Raw genomic sequence first — 22,057 nt, 5'->3', positions numbered from 1 at the left:
ACACATACACACAATGCACATATCCCACTCAACATGGCATAGTGGAAAGAACGCAAAACTTGCAGTAAGGAAATCTGAGTTTGAATCTCATCTCAAATACCTGTGCTACCACAGGCACATTTATTCTCTTTGGATCTCACATCATCACTTGTAAAATAGGAAAGAGAATGTAACAACCTCCCAAGGTTATTTTGAAAAAAGTTCTTTGCAACCCTTAGAAAAATGACCTATTATTGTGATTACTGATTCCTGTCTGGAAGTTAGTAACATGTTCTCTCTGGTCTTCACAGATCATGGGAAGATGGTTGAAGTTTTGTTGTTGGGTTTTCCTTGTTTGTTTTTGTGTGTGTGTGTTTTTTTAACCAAGAAAGATTAAGATTATTCTGTTTAGTCTCAGAAGACAGAACTAGGAACAACGGGTAAAAATACCAGGGAGGAAGATCCTTAGTATCAAATTTAGAACTGAAAGATAACTTGGAGGTCACCAAGTCCAAACCTCTCACTTTTACAGATGAGAAAACTGAGGACTGGATTGCTCAAGGTCACATGGGTATCCTGTGTATAACAGAGGCAAAGCTCAAACCCAAGTACTAGGACTCCAAATCTGCCGCCTCATCAACTGTCCCACCGTGTCTTTGGCACAACATACGGACTATTCCAAAGTGGAAGGGGGAGTGGAAGGGAGAAGGACCAGAATGGCTAGAGTAGAAGAGACCATTCAGGAGGAGGTGAAAGAGCTGGAGATGGCGAGTGGGCAGAAGAGGAGATCTAAAGTGTGCATGATAACTGCCTTCAAGTAGAGGTTTAGACATTGCATGCTTAGCCTCAGAGGGCACAATCAGGAGTAATGTGAAGAAATTTCAGCGATCGTTTTGGTCTTCAATACCTTGGGACTTCCCAAGATAAAAAGGGCTGCTTTGGGGGGTAACAAAGTTCCCATTTACTAGAGGCCATCAATCAGAGGCTGATTGTTAGAAAGACTATAGTGAGCATTTCTATACAGGTAAGGATCGGGCTAGACAGCCGCTCATAAACTAGGTTATTGTTACACTAAGATGCTCCTACATGTAACTGTCTGAGCTCATCTCTACGTAATGATATTTTCTAGGAATTATTTAGATTATTATTCTTGAGATAATAATAATGATTGTGTGTATGTGTGGGTATTTAAGGTTTCCATAATGTGACTCTGAGCAAGTCGCTTAACATGTCTGCCTCAATTTGCTCATCTGTAAAATGGGAATTATAATAGTGCCTGCCTTCCAAGGTTGTTGTAAGGATCAAATGAGATAATATTTATAAAGAGCTGTGCTAACCCTAAAGTACAATTTAAGTGCTAGCTATTATTATTAACATTATTATTATTACTATTACTATTATTGTTGTGGTTCAGTCATGCTTGTGTCTTCATGAGCCCACGGACCATAGCATACCAGGCCCTTCTATCCTCTACTACTATATGATTTATTCATTTAAACAATCCTGTGAGGTATTTCCCTCCCATTTTAGAGATTAGAAAATTGACAATCTGAGAGGTTAAGAATCTTATATATTTACTATCAGTGAGGTTTTGGGTGAGGTGGAATTTAACCCTTTTAAGTCTTCTGAATCCAAAGCCCAGCACTCTGTTCCATTCCTCACACTGCCTTTTTTCACCTTGTTTTGAGGGGCAATCTTATGACTGAACACTTTCAGTATAACCAAAAGATTCCATCTAATTTCTGACATCACTCAATTTCCTAATTTATGAAACAATATCTGTGGTCAAATGACCTGGCTTCAAATCCTCTCTAGCTTGTGTTATTTTGGGCAAATCATGTCCTCAATTTGAGCCTCAGTTTCATTAATTGTGCAATAAAAGGTCAAACTAAATGATCCCAAAGGTCCCTTCCAACTCTCAATCCTATGCTCTTTAGCCTCAGCCTGCAAAAACCCATTTTTGGCTTTTCCGTTCTCTCTTTCATCTCTCAGACTATCTCCTTGCTTGAAGGAGTTTCTGTATCAGGCCTCATCAATTGCACAGAAAATTAAGTCCCTAGCACTGCTCATCGTTTTGACTCATCAATAATTAATCACAGGGATATAAAGTTTTAATATTTAATTTCTGCATAATATCTCTACATTACAATTGTGATAGGCCCAAACTGGTAACATACTGTAATTACTAAATTTCATGGTCCCAAAAACTGACTAAGGAATGGATTGAGTCTCCATAACTGTGAGGTCTCCTTGATTCACTATTGCCCACTCCTACATCTGCATGTGAGTTTAAAACATTGATGGAACACCAAGAATAATGCTTACAAGCTACCTGAGTTGGGTTTAAAATCTTCTTCTCACTGAAGCAGACAATGCCAGCTATTCGTGGGAAAACTGTAGCTTCCAGTTGAAATGATGATATATTCTTGGGGTTCTGCTGCTCTAAAATGAAGAGTTTGGATAGCATGATATCAGTTCCCTTCCAGATCCAGCATTCCATATTCTTTGTTCTAGGTTTCTTCAGCTCTACAATTCAAGCACTCTAAACTTGAAAACACATTTATTGTCTCATTTACAAATAGTAAACTATGTGATTGTTTTAAAAGTTGGAGATAGCCCCAAAGATCAGCAAGTTTACCTCGTACCTCCCATCTACAAATTTTACAGGGAAAAAGAAGGGAAAAGATGAATGAAATCTCAAAAGGTTAATTGCCTGGCCCAAGGGTATACAATTGTCTAATGGCAAAATAAGGACTAGTGTCCAGGACACATCCCATGTGCATGGTCCCATGCACCATGTGTTCATGCTCTATTAGTTAATAAATATTGATAAAATGTTAGCTCATGCCATGCATATTCTTGGTTTGACCCTGCGGCAAACATAAAGATAGATATAACATGGTCCCCACCCTTAATTTTTGTTGTTGTTCACTCATTTCTGACTCTTTGTGACCCAGTTTGAGGTTTTCTTGGCAAAGATACTGGAGTAGTTTGCCATTTCCTTCTCCTGCTCATTTATAGATGAGGAAAACGAGGCAAACAAAGTTAAGTGACTTGCTCCAGGTCACCGAGACTGTGAGCTTCTCGAGATGATAGACTGTCTTTTGCCTTTATTTGTATGGCCAACATGTAGCACAGTGCCTCGCACATAGTCAGCACTTAATAAACGCTTACTGACTGACTGACTGACCACCGAGATCCTTTTGTTAGAACTGAGGGAAAGAAGATTAAGAAAAATATTTTCAAGTAAGTAGACTGGCCCCGCATTTTAGGAAGGGTATTGACAAATTACAATGTGTCCAGAAAAGAATGACCAAGATGAAGAAAGGACTGGAAATATGAAAGAACTATAGGGAGAAAGATTTTAGCCTTATAGGAGAAAAAAGAAAACATTCTAATAATAGGTATTGCCAAAAAAAATAAGGAAAAGAAAAATGGAAGGGGTTGCCTCAGGACATGGTGAGGTAGTGAGAGAAATGGTCTATTAACCATTAGTAACGCAGGGAGGATTGTTCTTTAGGTCAGGGCTTGGCTAGATGAATTCTAAGGTTCCTTTCAGCTCTGAGTTTCTGAGTCACTCTGGTGGGGAGAACAGAACAAACAGCTAGGCAGAGCCATCTTACGTCATGTGTCATGTGAGGTAACAGCCCTTGGAAGAGACCAATTGGTTTAGGAATAAAGATCAAGCCAGCAGGTGAAAAACCCGCAGCAAAGACTTGATTTAGTTTGTGCTGATAACATTATCGGCCACCAGATGGCGTAAAGGCAAACCTTCAGAGACAACGTACTAAAATCTGTTGGGCTCTTAAGACCGCATGTCTTTTACAGCGTTTTAGAATACTAAAAATTTTAAAAAATCATTTTGACACTGCCCCTGCTCTCATGTAGTTCACAGTCTTGTGAGGGGATAAGAACTCAGTGCAGATAAAGGACATGCATGACAGACACAGACCAGACCCACTATTTCTTTGGTGCAGGGAATTCCCAGTAAGGAACTTCTCTACCACAGCAGGTTGACACCTTCTCTGCAATTTGCCTAAAGTATAGAGAGACTAGGCAAGTTGAGTTGGGTCATGGATGCCAAAAGTGAGACTTAAATCCTGGTCTTTTAGGCTTTGAAGCTACCACCCCATCTATAATGTCACTATAATGAACAATAGTACACAGTAAATATTTAAGAGCCTGTTGCCTATCATGTACTGATATATGCTGTGTGACCATGGACAAGTTGTTTAACCTCTCAATGTCCCAAACAATTCTCTATGACTATAAATTACAGAGGAATTGCAAATCTGCATAATTGGGAGTGGGGGAAGGAGGAGGAATTTCCATCCACAACAATGCAATCACAGGTGCAAACTCTGACCTCCACCCTCCCAAAAAATAAATAAATAAATAAAAAGTATGCAAAGAACTAATACCTTAAAAATACAAATAAATTAAAATCAACTAGCTATGGGACAGGATATCGTGGGAGTGACTTCATTTCCTCAGGCTTTGGTTTCCTCTTCTGAAAAAGTCTCCACCTCAGGGTCTCAGTTTGATGGATTTGGATTGATGCCTTTCTAAGCTCCCTTATAGTTCTAATGTTCCATGATTCTCAGTGGTGCAGTAGATAGGACTTTGGACTTGTAGTCAGGAAGACTTGAGCTCAGATCCTGCTGCAGACACTCCCTAGTGTGTGATGCTGGGCAAATCATTTAGACTCTCCAAACCTCAGTTTCCTCATCTGTAAAAGATTTCCTTCTGATATTACTTCCTTTTATACTTTACATATCTTGTACACACAGTTATTTGCCTATTATTTCCTCCATAAGAAAGCAAAATCCTTGAGGGCAGGGACTATACCTGGCACACAATAAGAGCTTTATTCATACTTGTTGATTTACTAAAAGGGCAACAATAATAAGCACCTCTCTCACACAGTTGTTGTAAGGATAAATGATGAAGTATATGTAAAAAAGAACTTTACAAATAATAAGTGATATCAAAATGGTATCTATTTCAACATAAGACTGTTGAGTACATGGAGGGTGCTAATGTGCAACAAGACCAGAAAGGTAAGTTGAGGCCAGAATGAAAAGGGTTTTAAACCCCAAGGGGTTTATATTTGATTCTGGGGGCTATAACAAGTCACTAGAGTTTATTGAGTAGAGGAGTGACATGGTCAGATTTATGGTTTAGGAAAATCAGTTAGACTCTGACAAAAGATTTAGCAGGAACATTGATTTTTGATTGTCACAGTGATGGGATTGAAAAAAGACAACTTAAGAACAACAGAGAACTTTACCCTTGGCCAAACCAAGTGTCCCAGGGGAAAGGACACCCCTGAACACCCCTGTGAATTCCCAGACTCTCAGAAAAGGGGAAAATTAATTCTATGTCTTCCAATTTGGCACCACATAAATCCTCATGTGGAAGAGACTTCTGGGTAATATAATTTTAAAAGGCAAGCATATAAATTTTAGAGCTGCATCAGTCAATGTGTCTTCAGGCATGTTTTATGTTCCTTTGTTGTTAAGAATGTTGGTGATTTTTGGATTTCAATCCATAGTTGAAATTTGCATGTAGAAAGCCAAGTGTCAGCATTAGGCAATACAATAATAAAATATTGTTCATGATCCTTCTCTAATTTGGCAGTACCCATAGACCTCAATATGCTGGGAGGGACCTGAGAAATAATATAATCCAACAGGAATCTGCTGTCCTAAGAGGCAAACGAGAGCAGTGGAAGGAGTGATGGACCTGGAGTCTGGCAAGACCCAGGTTTAAATCATTCCTGTGACACTGACTAGTTGTGTGGACATAAGCAATTACTTGTTTCTCTGAGCTTCAGTTTCCTCCCCCCCCACCAAAAAAAAAAAAAAACGGCAACAGTAATTACTTTGTTGGATGGGGGAGATGATGTATGTCTACAGTACTTTGTAAAGTGCGGTATCCCTCATCTTCTCATCTGTTCTCCCTCTAATGTGTCTTCCACACTTTAAATTATTACTCTTTATATATAAATGTGATCATGTCACTTCTCTATTCAAACCCCTTCCATGGCTCCCTAGTACCTACAGAATAAATTTCAAATTCTTCAACACAGTCTAATTGTCCAGCACTATTTCAAACAACCATTTTCTACATATTCTATGGTCAGCCAAAATAAGCTACTTGCTGGTTCATTGAATATGTCCTGTTACTTTCTGCCTCTTCACCTTTGATTATATTGTTTCCCTGTCTCTGGAGAATATCTCTTTCTCCCACCATCTTTTGTTGAATTTCTACAACAATAATAATAACTCATATTTATATAGTGCTTAAAGTTTACAAAGTATTTTACAAATATTATCTTATTTGATCCTCATAACAACCCTGTGAGGTAAGTGTACTTATTATCTCCATTTTGCAAATGATAAAACTGAGGCTAACAAAGCTGATCCTTCAGTTAGATATGATTATTCCTTCCCTAGACACAACATAGCACACTGCACTTTTTTGTGCTCTTATTATTCTAATTAGAGTGACAGAGTAGTGTGAAGTAGTGAAAAGGATACTGACAATAGATATCAACATCCCAGCTCTCCGTGATTGGATCTTTTGACATGTTCTCTGAAACCATGGACTCCAAGCCTCAGTTTATTCACCTGTAAAATGGGAATAACTATCCACCCCCATAGGGCTGTTATAAATGAACTGAATTGTCAAGAATTGTACAAAAGTAAGCTATTGTTACTGTGCATTATAATTATTCATTCAAAAATTGCGTGACCTCTCCTAGACTTAGCTAGAAGTCTTCAAGCTGAAGCTGGATGCTCCGCTATGGGTTATATTGTAGAGAGAAGTTTTGTTCAGTACTACTTAATCTAGAGAGCTGCTTAAATCCCTTCCAATTCTGAGGTCCTGTGGGGCATGGGTCATCCAAACTTTAAACCTTCCCCAGGGCTTAGCATAGAGTTCTGCTCAAAAAAAAAAGACTAAATAAGTGTTGGATTGAATGTGACCACATAAGCCAATTGCAGCCAGACCAGGACAAGAAGAGGTCAGGTCTCCTGGCATCTAATCCAGAGATTTTTTTCCACTAGACCATATTAGTATTACCAAGAAGAATGTCCTTTATTAGAAAATACATTCAAGCAGACAACGTGAAAAGTAACATGTCAATTTTATCATATTCTTTCTCAAAAGCAAGTTGTGCATCAGTGGCATCAGACTCAAATGGAAACTGATCACTGCTGGCCACTTATTAACTTAGAAAACCACAAATTAATTGTCTCTGTTGTATTGTATTTTCATCTTTTGTTAAACATTTCCCAATTAAATCTTAATTGGATTTGGATTGCACTGAGGAGTTTCACTGGCCTACAGTTTGACACCTCTATTGTACATAATAGAGATTCTCAGTTTCACATATAAACTTTTTTCTGCTTTACTTCATCTATGAAAATATTCTTTTTTTGATGTTAAGATAAAAAAAGAACTTTTTAAAGAAAAAATGCAATTTATTACTTCTTATCCTCTTAAAATTCTCACTAATTTTCTTTGTTAATTATTAAGCATTTGCATCTGACTTTCACATATTGGCAATAATGTCAGCATTTAAATTCAGGTTTTCTTACTCTAGGACTCTTTCTACTATAACAGTCTTCATCTCTAAGTCTGAACCACATTAATTGAGGGAATCATAAATTCAGAGCCAAGAAGAGACATTTGAGGTCATATAGTCCAACTCATTCATTTTACAGAAAAGAAAATTGAGACCCTGAGAGGGGAAATGACTTTTCTGAGATCCCAAGTTATAAGTAAAAGAGTAAGGATTTGAACTCAGGTACTCCAGCTATGGGTCCAGTAGTCCCTCCATTAGTTTCCATTGCCCCTTTGAGAGTCCTATATTTTCTCTCCTGACACAGGACATGATAATATCTGCAGATATGTCAAGGTAAATGAATTCATTATTATGTTGCCAGTGTTTCAATAATGTGCTCTGTTGCTGTTTTTCAGGAGAAAGTGAAGCCAAAGGAATCCAGGTAAACAGAATCATTACCAATGATGTGCAGAAGCACATCTACTTGGCAATAGAAGTAGAATGATGTCAGTGTTAAATGACCATTGGTGAAATGTGCTCTAAAAGTTTGTTAAGATTCTATTTGCTATGCTCACATGACTTGGGCAGTTGGGAACAGTGGAGAAAGCACAGGGCTTGGAGTTTCAAGACCGGGCTTTGAATCTTAGCTGTGATTGATGCTTACTCTTCTGTGACCATAAGCAAATCACTTACTTCTGTCTGAGCCTCAGTTTCCTCATCTGTAAGATGGAGATTACAATCTTAAAGCTGCCTGCTTCAATTTGATTCCATAAAGTAGATCAAGCAATTATTATGTGCAAGGCACTGGGGATACAATGACAAAATGAGAGTTCCTCAAGCAGCTTACATTCTACTGAGGGGAAACAATCTGTACAAAGATAAATAATATTATTTACATACCTACATACATATACACATATATGTATATATATGCAAAGTAAACACAGAGTTATTTGGGGGACAGGAGAGAATACTTACAACTTCACAGAGCTCTTTTGAGGGAAATGCTTTATAAATCTTAAGGTGATATCAAATATGAAATCTCATATTTATCTATTAAAAATGTAGATGCAATTGAGATTGTCAATGCTCCCATTCACACTACTTGCCATTTCTCTTTTCTCTAGAATCCTTTGCCACCTCCTCGGTAAGACTCTCAAAATACGTTCGTTTGTTTTTTCATGAAAGCATTTTCTCCTTCACTTGGTAATTCAGATTTTAGAGGATTCAGAGCTGGGCTTAGTTAGAATCCCATAACTAAAATTTCTACTAGAGAAATAAGCCCAGGGGGATGGAAGCTCTTCAAGAATGAAATTCTGGTGACATAAAGGGAAACCAATTCTGATGAGGAATAAAAAGGGCTATTGTGTAAAAAGACAAATGTGGAAGCCCAGGGGACTCACCAACCAGTTTAGAAAAGGAAAGGCATGTACAGAAAATGGAAACAAGGGCAGATGAAAGAGGAAGAATACAATAGGGTGCTACGGTCTTGTAGGAATAGAGTCAGGATTGTAAGAACTATGTTTAATGCAATTACCAACCCCAATGCCAAAGGACCAATAAGGAAGGATACTACCCATCTCCTGACAGAAAGGGCTCAGGTTACAGAATAGGACAAGGTTTTTGTTTTTGTTTTCCAGCAGGAGAGTTGGGAGCAATAGAAGAAGAAGGAAGGAAGGAAGGAAGGAAGGAAAGAGACAAAGAGAAAGAGAGGGAGGGAGGAAGGAAGAGAGGGAGGGAAGGAGGAAGAAAGAAAAAAAAGAGAGAGAAAAGGAAGGAAGGAAAGAAAGAGAAATTCATTGAAATATTTTTGAATATACAGAAGAAAACAGAAAAAAGATTAGAAGAAAACTCAGACAAGCTAGACACTCTTGAAAATTTTGTGTTGAATTCATTATATGCTTAAAAGGAAAAGCAAGCTGTGCATAATACAGATTTACAATTCCATGGACAATATTCTTTCTCTGTTCTACTTGGTATGTTTTCGAAAAGTTTAAATTTTAAAAAAAATAAAAGAAAGAATAGGGTCATAAGAATGAGCTTGAGGTTGTCAAGGAAAGCTAAGAACAACACCAACAGCAAAAAGGGGGTGCTGAATGAACTTTGAACTAGAGAGGATGGAACAAGAAAGGCAATGTAGCTCCAATATCTCTACCCTTCTCAAAACTTCCTCATGGCTGTGGAAGGACAACTGATTTTAGAAACAATCTAAAACATATTTTAGAAACATAGAGTGTCTCATTTCCTATATCTATTTCCTATCTTGTAAGAACTATTTTTTTTAAGTCTTGTGATCTTTCAAATTGATCTTTTTTGTGTCTATAATAACAGGCCTCCAAACAGCCTTCCAAAGAAATATCGATCCCTTCCTCCTGAACCAGAAAAGAGTAGGCTCATTCTAGACCAAAGAAATGATTTCCTAAAAGCTGACAGAAGCACCAGGTAAGAGTTTTGAGCTGTACACGCCACAGACAACTGTCAGAACTGCTTTTTATGAGAGAAAGAAAAATAAATAAGTTTCCGTTCAATACATCCATATAAGAATTAAATGACCACTAGAAATATAATCTTGGGAAAATGTCAACCTAATTTCTTTCTAAAAATAAAGTTGCTGTTAAAGAATACTAGTAAGTATTAATAATAAATACTTAACTAATAACACTAATAAACACTTAACTTCCCTGGGCCTCAGTTTCCTCATTTGTAAAATGAGGTTATTGAACTAGATGATCCTATTTCATCTAATCCAAAAAGCCTTTCTTAAACATGTATTATGTACGAGGCATCGTGCCACGTTTTGGGAATAAGAAAACAAAATGATTAATAGTACCTACATTTAAGGTATTTATTTTCTACTTATATGTTCTCCAAAGTCCCTTGAAACTCTAAATTCAATGATTCCCATTCCCATTTAAAATAACTCTTTACAGTTTACAAAGTAATTTGCTGTGAGGTAACCAGGCCAAAAATTATTATTACCACTTTACAGATGAGGAAACTGAATCTCAGAGAGGTTGAGTGATTTGTCCACAATCACACAGTCAGTAAAAAGAACCAGGACTCAAATCCTAATTTCTTTTCTCGAAATCCCCTACACTAGGGCAGCTAGGTGGCACAGTGGATAGAGCACTGGCCCTGAAGTCAGGAGGACCTGAGTTCAAATCGGGCCTCAGACCAAACACTTGACACTTACTAGCTGTGTGACCCTGGGCAAGTCACTTAACCCCAATTGCCTTAAAAATAAATAAATAAATAAATCCCCTAAACTTTCTTTGACATCCTGCAGCCATCCAAGAAAGACACATGGACAAAGGTTTAACTTGATCCCTTTAGAAACTCCAAGAGTTTGAATCAGGAAACCGTATTCACAAACTAGAAGGAACTTACTGTTTTTGATTCAGTACAGTTTCTCAATTCTCAATCACTAAATCACAGTAAGTGAAAACATCATACAAAAACACATTTGTCAAAAATGTTATTGCTTCTTTGACAAATAGATATTGAAAAATCCAGACCTCTAATATTAAGTGTCCATGATAGATCGCTTCTCTCATCACTCAAAGAATATTTGTTACCCTGCTGTGATCATAAAAGGCAACAAGTCCAATTAGCGACATGTCCCCAAGAGACTTGGTAAGAATGTTTTTAATGAATTTCTTTGGGGTGTAGGAATAGCTCCCTTTCTGCTGTTTTGCCACAGAATATATCTTCAGAGCAATTTAGATTCACTGGGCCAGTGTGACCTGTAATGGCAGGAGCTTTGGATTTGATATCAGAGGGCCTGAGTCCAATCCTCAGCTATGCCTCTTAGTAGCTTCAATGTAAGCAGTCTTCTACTCTCTCTGGGATTCGGTTTCTTAACCTGTTTAAAAAAAAAAAAGTTTGGAGTAGATGAGCTCTAAAGTTCCCTTTCATTCTGTAGTTAAATGTTCTAAGACCCTTCCCAGCTTTAAAAGTGCTCTACAGTTTTGTTAATCACTATCTTCTTTTTGGGGGGGAATAACTAGGTGGCAAAGTAGATAGAGTGTCACACTTGGAGTCAGGAAGACTCATCTTCTTGAGTTCAAATCTGGCCTCAGACTCTTATTAGCGAGCAAGTCACTTAACCCTGTTTGCCTCAGTTTCTTCATCTGTAAATGAGCTGGAGTAGGAAATGGCAAACCACTCCTGTATCTTTGCCAAGAAACTCCCAAATGGGGTCACAAAGAGCTGGGCGTGACACAACAACAAGCATCTCCTTTTTTGAGAGTAGAAATATCCTTCATGGAGCCACAATTTTTTTTTGTTTGTTTTTTCAGGCAAATGGGGATAAGTGACTTGCCCAGAGTCATACAGCTAGTAAGTATCAAGTGTTTGGTCTGAGGCCGGATTTGAACTCGAGTGCTCCTGACTTCAGGGCCAGTGCTCTATCCACTGTGCCACCTAGCTGCCCCTTGGGGCGACAAATTTAAATCACATTTTCATCACCTTGGGTTCCCATGTGAAGGCAGTGCTGAGGAGTTAGAAGACCTGGGTATGAATCCTGGTTCTGCCATTTACTCACTTTGAAATTTTAGGCAGGTCCCTTCAAATCTCTATGTCTGTTTCTTTATTTGTAAAGTTAAGGGGCTAAACTGAATGTTCTCCTAAGACCCCTTCCAGCTCTACATCCTGTGAAGCTTTGGATTATGAACAAATTACTTTTCTGATCTTTGGTTTCCTAATCTTGAAAACTGGAATTATAATACCTATACAATCTATCTCACAGGCTTATTACAAGAATCCAATGAGAAAAATGAATGTGAAAATTATTTGCAACCTAAGATGCTAAATAATAAAGTGATTGCGGAAAGAGTATAAGTCTCAGAGCCAGAAAACTGATCCAAATCTTGGCTCTACCATTTACTTGTTATGTGACCCTTTTAATCATTTAATCTCATTAGTCCTCAGTTTTCTTATCTTTAAAATGGAGATACTCTAATACTCCAGTGGATCTGTGACCTCTTCAATTTGGGAGTTCCCAACCAATGATGCAGGTTGCCATTAACAATAACAGCAATGCTAACAGTAAGAATAAGAATAATACGTTGATACAGAGCTTTCAAGTTTATAAAGTATTTTCCATATGTTACCTTATTTAATCCTTAAAACAACCCTGTTCAATAGGTGCAATAGGTCCCCATTTTATGAATAAAGAGGGTTAATTGACTTATATATGGTCCTTCAACTCCTAAGTGTCTAAGAGAGAAATCAAACTGGAGTCTTCTTGACTCCAAATCCAACCCCTCTATCCATTTTGTCACTTATCCATTATCTTCCCATAAGTTCACAACAATTAGTTCACCCAACTTGCTGGGGACTTCACTCACGGTCTCTTGATATCCCAGTTCTGCTGGAACACATGAACTGCCCACCCATCATCTCTTGTTCTTGATTGGCTCATCTTCTTTTCTGGTCAATGATATCCTTCATATTGCTTCTATGTAATTCCTTACTTATAATGTGTTGTAGCCTGACCACTAGGTATCTCATTAAAATGAGGGTCAGAGTAAAAATCATAATAAAAATAACAAATTTTATCCAACATTTACATAATACTTTAAAGTTTGCAAAGGGCTATAGAGATATAAATATATAGATCCCATTTGATGCTATAATAATATATTAAAACACCAAGAATAATAATAATACATACCTCACAGTAAGAAAAGGAAAAGTGCTTTGTAAAATTTAACTGACTATAGGAATATGAGCTACTATTAATTTTACTCTTTGGGAATGTTGCATCTTAAGATAGATTCCTTCTAATAATATAGTGCATCAGTCAAGTTTTTCATTCTCCCCAATTGTAATTATTCTCGATTGTGACTAGCACTATGTGAGGCACTTAATTTTATTTCTGGGGTATGGCTGTTTAGCCAAAAACAGCTCCATAACTGACTAACTAGGGGACATATGGCCTTAACCTCTGGAACCTCAATTTCCTCATCAATAAAATGGGAACATACTTCAGAGGGCTGTAGTGAAGATTAAACATGCAAGAGCTTTCTAAACTGTAAAACATATAGGAGGGATTATATATTGGCCCTCCATTTTGATGGGGGTGGCTGAGAAAAAAGGCAGGCCCTAGTACAGCATTATCATTGGCCTGCTGAGTGCTAAATACAGATCACAGAAGATCAAAAGCACCTTAGAGCTTCTCCACAGGCAGCATCTTTGATCTTCAACTACCATCACCTCATATGGTTTTGAGTCTCTGTGCTTCCTTCACATATGCCTTCTCCTCTTGTATCAGAGCCCCAGGGGAAAGGTTGGGGTGGGGAGTTGTTATTTTGGGAGAAAGGGAGAAGTCCCAAGCTAGGAAACCCACAACCACATATACCATTGGTTTTCAAAGCTATCTATAAAACAAGATTCTTTTAATATGATTAGGATTATATATAGGGTCCTTCAAGGTCAGCTAACTCAACTCTTTCACTTTGGGGATGATGAATTTGAGACTGGTAGAAATTAAGTGAGTTTGCCCAAGATTACAAAGCTAACACATAGCAGAACCAAAAATTGAATACAAGTCCTTTGCCTCTCAATCTGGTGCTACACCACCTTGCCTAATCCTGCTAAAAAAAAAAAAGTCAGGGAGCTGGAAGGGACCCCAGGAGCCATCTAGAGTAACTCTTTCATTTTAATAAAATAAAATTTAATCAATTTAAATTAATTAAATTAATAAATAAAATTTAATAAAATAAAAAAGGAAACTCAGGGCCAGGCAGGCCAAGTCACTGGCCAAAGATCACAAAGCTAACAAGTAACCAGAAATTAAACTTAGGCCCTATGACTCCAAACCCAGTGTTCTTTCCACTTACACCCCATTGCCCAGCTGAAAAGAATCATAGTTCTTAATTTAACTTTACCTAGAATCGATAATTCAGAGCCCTTCTTTCTTCATTCTCATAATGGGCTTATTAAAAGGAATTCATTAATTCATTCAACAAGCAATTTCCCCAGGACTACAGTGATAATTATTAGACAGTCCCAATTTTCAAGAAGTATATACTCTTTTGGGGAGGGACAATACAAAAACAGATAAATAAGTAATAGATAAACCTAGAATATATGCAAAGTAAATAAATAGTAATTTAGGGGAATCCCATCAGTCAGGTTTTTTGCGGGGAGTAGGGGCCATAGATTTGGGGATGTGGCTCTTGAGCTGAGATTTAAAAGAAGTAAAGGATGCTAAGAGGCTGAATTGAGGAACTAGTGTATAACAGGCATGAGGGACAGCCTGGGCAAAGACAATGAGAGAAGAAATGGAATGATGCCATGTATAAGGAATGCAGAGTGCATTAAAGGGACTGATATATAATAAGCCAAGACATTGACTATGATGATTCCAGAGAGCAAAAGGAAATTCAAATTCTAAGGCCCTATTCTATTTTTTAAGACAAGATTCCATTGCTGTGACCAGGAAAATTGTGTTTAGAACCAGGAGGGTTCTTAAAGGTCATCTAATCCAGCTCCTTCATTTTTTTGTTGTTGTTGTTCAGTCATTTTTCAGCTATGTCCAACTCTTCAGTGACCCCATTTGAGGTTTTCTTGGCAGAGATAATGGAGCGGTTTGCCATTTCCTTTTCCAGCTCATTTTACAGATGAGGAAACTGAGGCAAACAGGGTTAAGTGATTTGCTAGGTTAAACAGGGTTAAGTCACACAGCTAGTAAGTGTCTGAGGCCAGATTTGAACTCACAAAGATGAATCTTCCTAATTCCAGGCCCAGTGTGCTGCATCACCTACTGCCCAATAAGGAAATTTAAACCCACAGAAATCAATAAGCAATTCTGTCTCATAAACAATGTAGCCCAGTGAATGGGGCACTGGATTATTTTTTTTTAAGTCGGGAAGCCCTGGATTCAAATTCTGCCTCAGGTACTTACTAGCTATGCCTCAGTTTCTTCATCTGTTAAATATGAGTGTGAACTCAATGGCTATTGAGCTTCCTTCCAGCTGTAAACCTATGATCTTTAAGTTCCTTTCCAGCTCTAAATCTTGACTTTCCTGTTTTTAGAACTATAGAATGTTTGAGCAGAAAGGGATCCTTGAACATAGAGCACAAATACCAGAGTCTGAAGAGACCTAAGAGAACATCCCATCCAAGGGGGCTAAGGCTCAGAAAAGCCAAGTGACTTTCTCAATGTCACACAGCTCTGTGATAACAGGGTCAAGAGGAAACCCCAGGTTGTGTGTCTCCAGGCCTCACACGTTTTCTGCTCCATGGGGTCAGTAGCTTTCTGGGCCTTCCTCCTCATCTTTGAAAGGAGGATAGCATTAAGATGATCTCCTAGAGATTCTTCCGGGTCTAAAAATCTGTGAATCCAAGGAAAGAAAGAAAGAAAGAAAGAAAGAAAGAAAGAAAGAAAGAAAGAAAGAAAGAAAGAAAGAAAGAAAGGAAGGAAGGAAGGAAGGAAGGAAGGAAGGAAGGAAGGAAGGAAGGAAGGAAGGAAGAAAGGGAGGGAGGGAGGAAGGGAGGGAGGGAAGGAAGGGAGGAAGGAAGGAAGGAAGGAAAAAAGAAAGGAAGAAAGGAAGGAAAGAAGGAAGGAAGGAAGGAATGAGAGAGAAAGAGAGAGAAGGAATGAAAGAAAAAGAAGGAAAGAAGGAAGAAAGGAAGGAAACTGGAACTCTTCTAGCTTATTCTAAACAAAGCCTTTTGCTAGGCAGTCTTGACTTTTAATTGCTCTCTATTTCAGGCACCAACAACCCTATTATGATTTTTTGTTGCTGTCTCACTCTGGTCTATTTTCATCTTGAACAAAAGATTCCTGACACTGGCAGCTGGGTTCTAGCTCCTCAGCCAGCATGACCAGCAGCAGCCACTCTGTCTTTGCACCCACAACAGCTGCTACGTAAAACACTTTAACATGAATTGCTCTCTGTAAAACCAAGCTCTTCTCTCTATGCAAAAATGGGATAGGTTTTAGGCAATCAGAACAAGTGGTGGCGTCTGTTTAGGGACTGGTTTACATCTAGAAATCAACTGCATCAATTGCAGTCAGCCAGACAGCGGCAGCCTTGTCAGTTGGCTATGGTCTCCTTGTCTCCCTGCTGTTAGAGTAATCGTTTTCCACCCTGTATGGGTCGACATTGAAGGTGTGAGAAAAAAGGAGCTCTCCGATTCCCATGTGATTTGCTAGTTTAAAGCCAAATCTCTGCATCTTTAAAATATGATTGGCCAGTTCTGTAATTTCACTTCACACACACACACACACACACACATTTCAGTCAAAATATCTTTCAAATCATCCCTCTGACACTCTATGGGCAAAACAGCAGGATGTTTGACTGAACTTTTGTCCCTCTAATGGCCTTTCTGGAGCCAGAGCCTTTGAAATCACTCTTCAGCTTTTGATACTATTAACCAAGCCCCACTCCCTCTTTCAGGATATGCTGACCTCCTTCAACTTTCAGGAAAATGCTGTCTCCTGGTACTCCTCCTATCTACCTGACCACTCCTTCTCATACTTCTGTTCATTATCATCGTATCATCATCCATTTCCTGTCCCCAAGCCCACATGTATCCTAGGGCTCTGTCTTGATTTTCTTTTCTATTCTTTCTTCTTCCATTTCCTTCTCTGTCTCTGTCTCTGTCTCTCTGTCTCTGTCTCTGTCTCTGTCTCTGTCTGTGTCTCTCTCTCCCTCATCCCCTAAACATGAATGCTAGTACTTGAGGAAAGTGGTTTCTAAACCTTAGTGCTAGAAATGTGAGTCATTATATAAGTATTATGATCCACTTCTGACATATGGGGAAACTGAGACTCGGGTTGTTTACTGTTTTACCCAAGGACACAAAACCAGTAGGTAGCAGAGATGGGGCAAGAACCCAGTTCTTCTGACTGAACCTAATAATCTTTTTCTCTTGGATCGCTTAGAGTTCTAACATTTTATCATTCCCATTCTGCCTGGTTTGACAGTTTCATTTTGAAAACTATTTACACTTCCCCAAAGTGAATAACTAGGAGCTTTAAAACCATGGTGACAGGAGTGGGCATGATTTTTCTAATGAAGTTTGACATGGTGAACAAAATGTCAGAAGGAAAGATGAAGGTATTAAAATTCTCCCAAACGAATGAACTTGGACATCTTATATTTCTCATGATTAATTTCATTTCTGTCACCACCTTTTATAGCGGATCATAACTTTTTTCTCCAAGAAAATTATGGGAAAAATAACCTGGCTTTACTTTTATATAGCAGCTATAAATTTCTCCCCAGACCAAGGGCTGTTAATTTAGCAATGAAAATGTAATCAAAGTTTTTAAGGACTTGGAATAATTTTAGCTTGATTATTATGAAATATTTTATGTAACCATATATTTCTCTCTCTTCCAGACAGATCAGTTTGAAGGATTTAAGCGATGTAAGTAGGCATCTCCTTCAGTACCATAAAAAAATGATAAAGGGGAACAAATTCTATATTACGAAAGCACATGCTTTTACAGTAGTCTAGGTATCTGCAACTGAACTGATTTAAACAGACCATACCATTACACAATAGAGACCTTTTCAAGTAAAGAGAAAGTATATCTTTCAATGTCACAGAACTTTCAGCAAGAGACACATAAAATATACCGGAAACCTTCGTATGATGTTATTTAGCATAGCACAAAACTCATTGTAAGTCGTGGATTATACCATCTGTTAAGGGTTAGTATAGAGGCAGTGTGTTTTCGTGGCAAGACCCCTAACCTTGGAGTAAGATGCAATGGGTCCAGTGTGAACTACATGACCTGAGACAAGTCACTTAACCTCTCAAGTCCTCTGTTACTTTAGCTGTAAAATGAAGGGGTTGTATTAGAAGATCTCCAGAGACTCATCCATCTCCTGCATTCCCTGATTCTATGAAATGAGGCACTTAAAGTGGCACCTTAATGAGGCATTCTAGGAAAGGTGGTCCTACAGTTTGCACAGCATTACAATGAGGGCCAAGAGTTTTAATTATAATGTCTATGATTCGTAAAACTACAATTAAGTTCCTTTTTCTATACATTAGTGCCTTGCCTTTGTTAATTATCTCCAATATCCTGCCTATATCCTGTTGATATAATTGTTTGCGTGTTAGATTGTGAGCTCCTCAAGGTCAATGACTGTCTTTTGCCTTTCTTTGTATCCCTATCACTTAGCACAGTGCCTGGCACATTGCAGGCACTTAATAAATGCTTACTGACTGACTAATAGAAATTATTAATAAAAAACAAATAAGGGAAGAAACTGTCTCAAGGATACTTAACAAATCATCGATCTTAGCACTAATTCAGCTGGTACAAATCGTAACACCTCCATTCTTTTTTATCCCTAGTACAAATCTTGTTTACATCTCTTTTGCAGAACCTACACAGAGTATCTCAACAATGTGCTTGAGCTGATCCTGTCAATATTTCATGAATACCAGTGCAGCAGTTGGGTTGTCCATTACTCATTCTTATAAGTAGACCAAAACCCATCTCTTTTCCCAATCATATAGAAACTTGACTGTCTTTTATCCCACTTCTCACACATAAATAACCATTCAGATTACACTGTAGCCTACTTAGGTCCGCTGTATGTGTTTCCATTGCTCCTTAAGTCTCTTATGATTTTGATTCTTCTGAGATCATGGTATTCTGTAATTTGCAACTATAGAGAATCAGTAGGAGGATACTTGCATTAAAAAGATGGGCTTTTGTAGCAGCAAGCAGGTTGCTATCATTGGAATTACTGTACAATTTTCTAAGAGCAGTACAATAGGAATTCTTAATCCTGTTCAATTTGGGCTCCTATTATTGTCAATATTGCAGATTGACAATACATCCAGGATACATTAATGTACTAGTATTCTGATATGCTGTTGGATTAGTTCAATGAGTTATCAAACAACCTTCATAGCATAACCTGTGCAATACACATTTTTATCTACTTTATTTTTCCATAGTGGATAACTAAGATTAATTATTTTGAATGATGGTAGATTTCATTGACTCTATCCCCCGAACCATCTTGAGCTCTGACTGGTAAGGTTTTGACTTATTTTGCCTTGATCCAGGCTTTCACTTCACTGTCTTACTATCCCCACCTGGGCTAACATTTTCAACCCCTCCGCACCATAACCTTTGGTCAGGCTTGTGAGAAGAGGTGCCTAGCTCTGACTTCCCCATTAGTGATAATGATGAGGTCAAGGGGCACAATTAGCCCTGGAACAACCCTGGGTTCTGATCAGAGAGCTTTTGCCTTATCTTGTCTGACTCTGGTTTCCTTCTCATTTCTTGGCCATCTCCATACCACAAACAGGTTCCTCCCTCCCCAGCTCCCCCCTTCCTCCACCTTATCCCTTCTAGCTATCCTATATGTGTTGGGGAACCTTTATTATGTTAAGGGAAGACCCTTATTAGAATGGAAACTTCTTGAGAGCAGAGACTGTCTTGCTTTCTTATATAAGTATCCTCAGCACTTAGTGCAGTACCTGGTATATAGTGAGTAGATAATAAATGCTCTCTCTATCTGTCATTGAGGAAGTACTGTAGTGTTCCCAGGACTTGATAAAATCAGAACAATGTTGTCCCTGGACAGGAGCATCTAGAGAATTCCTCTAATAATAGAGACTCCATCTTCTCCTTGGACATTGTGCAGGACATATTTTTTAATTTGGTGTGTATCTTAACCTTTGTACTAACTAGCTACGAATGTAAATGTATGCAGGCCCTGGCAAACACTTTAAATGAGTGTGTACGTGTGTATGTGTGTGTGTGTGTGTGTGTGTGTGTGTGTGTGTGTGTGTATGAAAAATCATGGTCTCTCTTTAAAAAGTCTTTGATCACAAGCTTTGGATCCAGAAAAAAAAAATTGAGAAAATTCACCTTCCTCCCTTCTTTGCAGATGTGAGGAGATATGACTATAAAAAACCCTAATTGCACATATATAATTGGTGCTATGATCACCCCCGTTTTACAGTTGAGGAAACTGAGATAGATAGCGTTTAAGTGACTTGTCTAGGGACAAATGACCAGTTTGCATCTAGGCTTGATTTTATAATATAATTAAGAAGGAAAATTATGAGGGATATAAATAAATCTGGGAAGATCTTTATTATCCTTGGTGTAAAAAAAAAAAGCAGAACCAGAAGAATAGAGTACATAATAATTATGGGTCATATGATAAAAAGTGAATGATAATGATTCAAGAAAAATTGTGATGAGTCCTTAGAGGGAGGGATTGGAAAAATGTAATCATACCTGTGTTGAAACCAGTTAAATTAAATGTTAAAAGTTAATAAGCAAATTTCATTGTTTATATTGATGTTAAATGTTATTTCTAATAAGGCAATAATTTTTAAAAGGACACCATTGGATTTACAGCTTAAAGAAACTTTAGAACCATCTAGCCCAGCCTCCTCATCTTAGAGGTGAAAAAACTGAGGCCAGAGAAAGAGAAATTAATTGCCCAAAATCATATAGGAGGTAAATAAAAATTAATAATTACTTATTAAGTGCCTACTATGTTCCAGACACTGTGCTAAGCTCTGGGGATACAAAAAGAAGCAAAAGACAGTCCCTAACCTCAAGGAACTTACAGTCTGATGGGGAAGACATGAAGCAAATAAATGTGTACAAACCAACCACATACAGGATAAATAAGAAATAATCAAAAGATGGAAGGCATTGGAATTAGCAACGTTTGGGGAAAGGCTTCCTATAGAAAATGGGATTTTAGTTGAGACTTAAAAGAAGCCAGGAAAGCCATTAGGCAGAAATGACGAGAGAAAGCATTACAGACATGGAGGATAGCCAGACAAAATGCCCAGAGCCAAGAGGTAAATTATTTTGTCCGCAGAACAGCAAGGAGACCCCTGTGTCACTGGATCAAAGACTGCATGTTTGGGAGTAAGGGGTAAGAAGACTAGCAAGGTAGAGGCAAGAGAGCTAGTTTATAAAGGTCTTTGAATGCCAGAGGATTTGGTATTTGATCCTGAAGGCAATAGGGAGCCATTGGAGTTTAATGGAGGATGAGAGGGGTGTGGTGACATACTTAAACCTGCTCTTTAAGAAAATCCCGCTGTTGCCTGAATGGAAGATGAATTGGACTGGGTAGAGAGTAAAGGCAGGTAGCTAACATCAGGCTGTTGCAATAATCCAAGTATGAAGTGATGAGGACCTGTACCAGAGTGGTGACAATATTAGAGGAGGAAAGGGGGTATATTAGAGAAATGTTGTAAAGGTGAAAGCTATAGCCTTTGGTAACAGATTGGCTATGGGGCGAGGGGTGGGAGGGAAGAGTAATGAGAAATAGTGAGGAGTTGAAGATGATACCTGGGTCGTGAGCCTGAGGAGCTGGGAGGATGGGGCTGCCCTCTACAGTTATAGGAAAGGTGTCAGGGGATTATTGAGGGGGAAAGATAATGAGTTCAGTTTTGGACATGTTGAGTTTAAGATGTCTACTGGATATCCAATCTGAAATGTCTGAAAGGTAATTGGATATGTGAGATTAGAGGTCAGCAGAGAGGTTAGGG

The 22,057-nt window shown here is 38.2% G+C and overlaps 1 protein-coding gene across 1 annotated transcript in view; it reads left to right on the top strand.

Annotated features, from left to right (window-relative positions):
• CLNK (cytokine dependent hematopoietic cell linker) overlaps nucleotides 1-22,057 on the top strand; it is a 112,088-nt gene that overhangs the window by 41,253 nt on the left and 48,778 nt on the right. The window contains 4 exon segments of the mRNA XM_027836060.1: nucleotides 7,966-7,991; nucleotides 8,677-8,696; nucleotides 9,881-9,991; nucleotides 17,908-17,935. Coding sequence (XP_027691861.1) covers nucleotides 7,966-7,991; nucleotides 8,677-8,696; nucleotides 9,881-9,991; nucleotides 17,908-17,935 — 185 coding nt within the window.

This window comes from Vombatus ursinus, unplaced genomic scaffold (assembly GCF_900497805.2).
Source record: "Vombatus ursinus unplaced genomic scaffold, bare-nosed wombat genome assembly UNPS02014818.1, whole genome shotgun sequence".
Taxonomy (NCBI): Eukaryota; Metazoa; Chordata; class Mammalia; order Diprotodontia; family Vombatidae; genus Vombatus; species Vombatus ursinus.
This window is presented reverse-complemented; position numbering and strand designations above follow the sequence as displayed.